At 20.3% G+C, this 4,141-nt stretch overlaps 1 protein-coding gene across 1 annotated transcript; it reads left to right on the plus strand. All coding sequences in view use genetic code 6, as the record gives it.

Moving 5' to 3' along the window:
• Positions 1-195: 195 nt before the first annotated feature.
• On the plus strand, positions 196-2,737 carry TTHERM_002653489 (hypothetical protein; the record flags this gene model as incomplete). The annotated part of the gene is made up of 8 exons (XM_012799956.1): positions 196-285; positions 546-635; positions 896-985; positions 1,238-1,327; positions 1,588-1,677; positions 1,938-2,027; positions 2,278-2,367; positions 2,617-2,737. Coding segments are annotated over 8 exons (751 nt in total), but the record flags the coding sequence as incomplete, so codon positions are not given.
• Positions 2,738-4,141: the final 1,404 nt, after the last annotated feature.

The raw sequence follows: 4,141 nt of genomic DNA on the forward strand, positions 1-4,141 counted from the left end.
AAGCTCTTTTTTCTTTTTCTTTTTATTGTGCTTACTTTTTTTGTTCTTTCTTTCTTTGTTAATTTAGCTCATCACTTTATTTTCAAATTTTGTCTTTATTATCAATTAATTAATCTTATTATTTCAAATTTTTTCTTCATTTTTTCCTTCTAATTAACTATTTAATGATATATTTTTTCTTCAATATTTAAAAAGTTGGAATAAAATTGGTGATAAAGGTGCATCAGGCTTAGGTTCTGCTTTAGCAAATTGCATTAATCTCTCAAATTTGACACTTGACCTTGGGTAAAAACAGTTTATTTGTTTTGGATTGTGATATTTTTAATTATAAAAACTAATTTAAAACAACAAAGCTCTTTTTTCTTTTTCTTTTTATTGTGCTTGCTTTTTTTGTTCTTTCTTTCTTTGTTAATTTAGCTCATCACTTTATTTTCAAATTTTGACTTTATTATCAATTAATTAATCTTATTATTTCAAATTTTTTCTTCATTTTTTCCTTCTAATTAACTATTTAATGACATATTTTTTCTTCAATATTTAAAAAGTAACAATTAAATTGGTGCAATGGGTGCATCAGGCTTAGGTTCTGCTTTAGCAAATTGCATTAATCTCTCAAATTTGACACTTGCCCTTGGGTAAAAACAGTTTATTTGTTTTGGATTGTGATATTTTTAATTATAAAAACTAATTTAAAACAACAAAGCTCTTTTTTCTTTTTCTTTTTATTGTGCTTGCTTTTTTTGTTCTTTCTTTCTTTGTTAATTTAGCTCATCACTTTATTTTCAAATTTTGCCTTTATTATCAATTAATTAATCTTATTATTTCAAATTTTTTCTTCATTTTTTCCTTCTAATTAACTATTTAATGATATATTTTTTCTTCAATATTTAAAAAGTAGGAATTAAATTGGTGATGAAGGTGCATCAGGCTTAGGTTCTGCTTTAGCAAATTGCATTAATCTCTCAAATTTGACACTTGACCTTGGGTAAAAACAGTTTATTTGTTTTGGATTGTGATATTTTTAATTATAAAAACTAATTTAAAAAACAATAAAGCTCTTTTTTCTTTTTCTTTTTATTGTGCTTGCTTTTTTTGTTCTTTCTTTCTTTGTTAATTTAGCTCATCACTTTATTTTCAAATTTTGCCTTAATTATCAATTAATTAATATTATTTTTTCTTCATTTTTTCCTTCTAATTAACTATTTAATGATATATTTTTTCTTCAATATTTAAAAAGTTGGAATAAAATTGGTGATGAAGGTGCATCAGGCTTAGGTTCTGCTTTAGCAAATTTCATTAATCTCTCAAATTTGACACTTTAACTTCTGTAAAAACAGTTTATTTGTTTTGGATTGAGATATTTTTAATTATAAAAACTAATTTAAAACAACAAAGCTCTTTTTTCTTTTTCTTTTTATTGTGCTTGCTTTATTTGTTCTTTCTTTCTTTGTTAATTTAGCTCATCACTTTATTTTCAAATTTTGCCTTTATTATCAATTAATTAATCTTATTATTTCAAATTTTTTCTTCATTTTTTCCTTCTAATTAACTATTTAATGACATATTTTTTCTTCAATATTTAAAAAGTAGCAATTAAATTGGTGCAATGGGTGCATCAGGCTTAGGTTCTGCTTTAGCAAATTGCATTAATCTCTCAAATTTGACACTTGACCTTGGGTAAAAACAGTTTATTTGTTTTGGATTGAGATATTTATAATTATAAAAACTAATTTAAAACAACAAAGCTCTTTTTTCTTTTTCATTTTATTGTGTTTGCTTTTTTTGTTCTTTCTTTCTTTGTTAATTTAGCTCATCACTTTATTTTCAAATTTTGACTTTATTATCAATTAATTAATCTTATTATTTCAAATTTTTTCTTCATTTTTTCCTTCTAATTAACTATTTAATGACATATTTTTTCTTCAATATTTAAAAAGTTGGAATAAAATTGGTGCAATGGGTGCATCAGGCTTAGGTTCTGCTTTAGCAAATTGCATTAATCTCTCAAATTTGACACTTGACCTTGGGTAAAAACAGTTTATTTGTTTTGGATTGTGATATTTTTAATTATAAAAACTAATTTAAAACAATAAAGCTCTTTTTTCTTTTTCTTTTTATTGTGTTTGCTTTTTTTGTTCTTTCTTTCTTTGTTAATTTAGCTCATCACTTTATTTTCAAATTTTGCCTTAATTATCAATTAATTAATCTTATTTTTTCTTCATTTTTTCCTTCTAATTAACTATTTAATGATATATTTTTTCTTCAATATTTAAAAAGTGAAAATTAAATTGTTGATGAAGGTGCATCAGGCTTAGGTTCTGCTTTAGGAAATTGCATTAATCTCTCAAATTTGACACTTTAACTTCGGTAAAAACAGTTTATTTGTTTTGGATTGTGATATTTTTAATTATAAAAACTAATTTAAAACAACAAAGCTCTTTTTTCTTTTTCTTTTTATTGTGTTTGCTTTTTTTGTTCTTTCTTTCTTTGTTAATTTAGCTCATCACTTTATTTTCAAATTTTGCCTTTATTATCAATTAATTAATCTCATTATTTCAAATTTTTTCCTTCTAATTAACTATTTAATGATATATTTTTTCTTCAATATTTAAAAAGTGAAAATTAAATTGGTGATGAAGGTGCATCAGGCTTAGGTTCTGCTTTAGCAAATTGCATTAATCTCTCAAATTTGACACTTGACCTTGGGTAAAAACAGTTTATTTGTTTTGGATTGTGATATTTTAAACAAAAAAAATGAATATAAAACAAAAAAGCTCTTTGAATTTATTTGATAGGTTTATTTATTTAATTTTTTTATCTTTTTTATTCAACTAATATTATTTTATTTATTAATTTAAAGAATAATTTTTAATTTAAAAGTTTATTCTATTTTGATATTTATTAATAATTTACACAAATTTATTATAAAAGTTCTAACTCAATGGATGAATATTAATTATTCAAAGTAATAAGCAAGTGTCGTAAATCAAAAAGATTAGTTGTCTTTCTAATGATAAACTGGTGAAAAAAGGATGAATAAATATAAAATGTTTGAATAATATTATATATTTTATTATATAATATTTTGAAAAAAATTTAAACCTAAAATATAAATATAAATAGATTTTATTATTGATTTTATATTTATAAATATCATTCATATTTTTGTAAGTAAATAAATTATTTATAAAAAATAAAAAATAAATGCTCTTAAGCAAACTCTCTGGTTTCTCCAAAAACGATCAAACAATTTGAAACTTTTAGTGTTTTTTTACATCTTATTAAATTATATAAATACCAAACTTTATATGCCAGTTCTATTTTAATCTTAAATATTATGTTTCAATCATATTTTTTATCCTTTTTTATTTATCTTGATTAATTAGATGTCATGATTTAAATAAAACCTCAGGGAGAAATCAAGTTTTACTTTTTATTTTAACTTTTTTGTTTATAATGTTTATTTTTGTTTTTTTTTCTCAAATTTTTAATTTATCTTATTATCATTTTTATCATTTAAATTTTTAAAAATCATAAAATAATTGTTTATTAAATTATCATTTATTCATTCAGATAATACAAATTTAATTTTTTTATTCAATAATATTTAGAGTAAATTAATCAATTTAAAAGTTGTTAATGTCGAATTTGGCTTTAAAAAGCTTATTTCATATCAAGAATTTTTATAATTTTTTATTAATGTGGAATTATAAATTTTAAAATGCTTATCTTATTTTATATAAAAAAATGTTCTCTAAATATTCTAGAAAAATGCAAATCGTTTAATTAATTAATTTTCTTTTTTTTTTTATGTATTTTCAAACAAATTTATTATAAAAAATGAAAAATTTTGATATTTATTTTTAATTAAAAAAAGGAATATAAATAAATACAAATTATTAGAATATTTATTTATTTGTTTTAATTAAATTTCAAATATTCAATTTGGTTGATTTTTCTTTCTTATAATTAATTTAAAATCTGAAAATTTGTTTTAAAATAAAAAATTGATATTTAAGAAAATCAGAAGAAGTTTTTTTAAGATATGTAAAAGGTAATTAATTAATTTAATATAAAATCCAAGTTATAAAATTTTAATGTTCATTTTTTTAATTAAAGCCTTCGACATCTTCTTATTTTG

The sequence above is a fragment of the Tetrahymena thermophila genome (genome assembly GCF_000189635.1).
Source record: "Tetrahymena thermophila SB210 genomic scaffold scf_8254405, whole genome shotgun sequence".
Lineage (NCBI taxonomy): Eukaryota > Ciliophora > Oligohymenophorea > Hymenostomatida > Tetrahymenidae > Tetrahymena > Tetrahymena thermophila.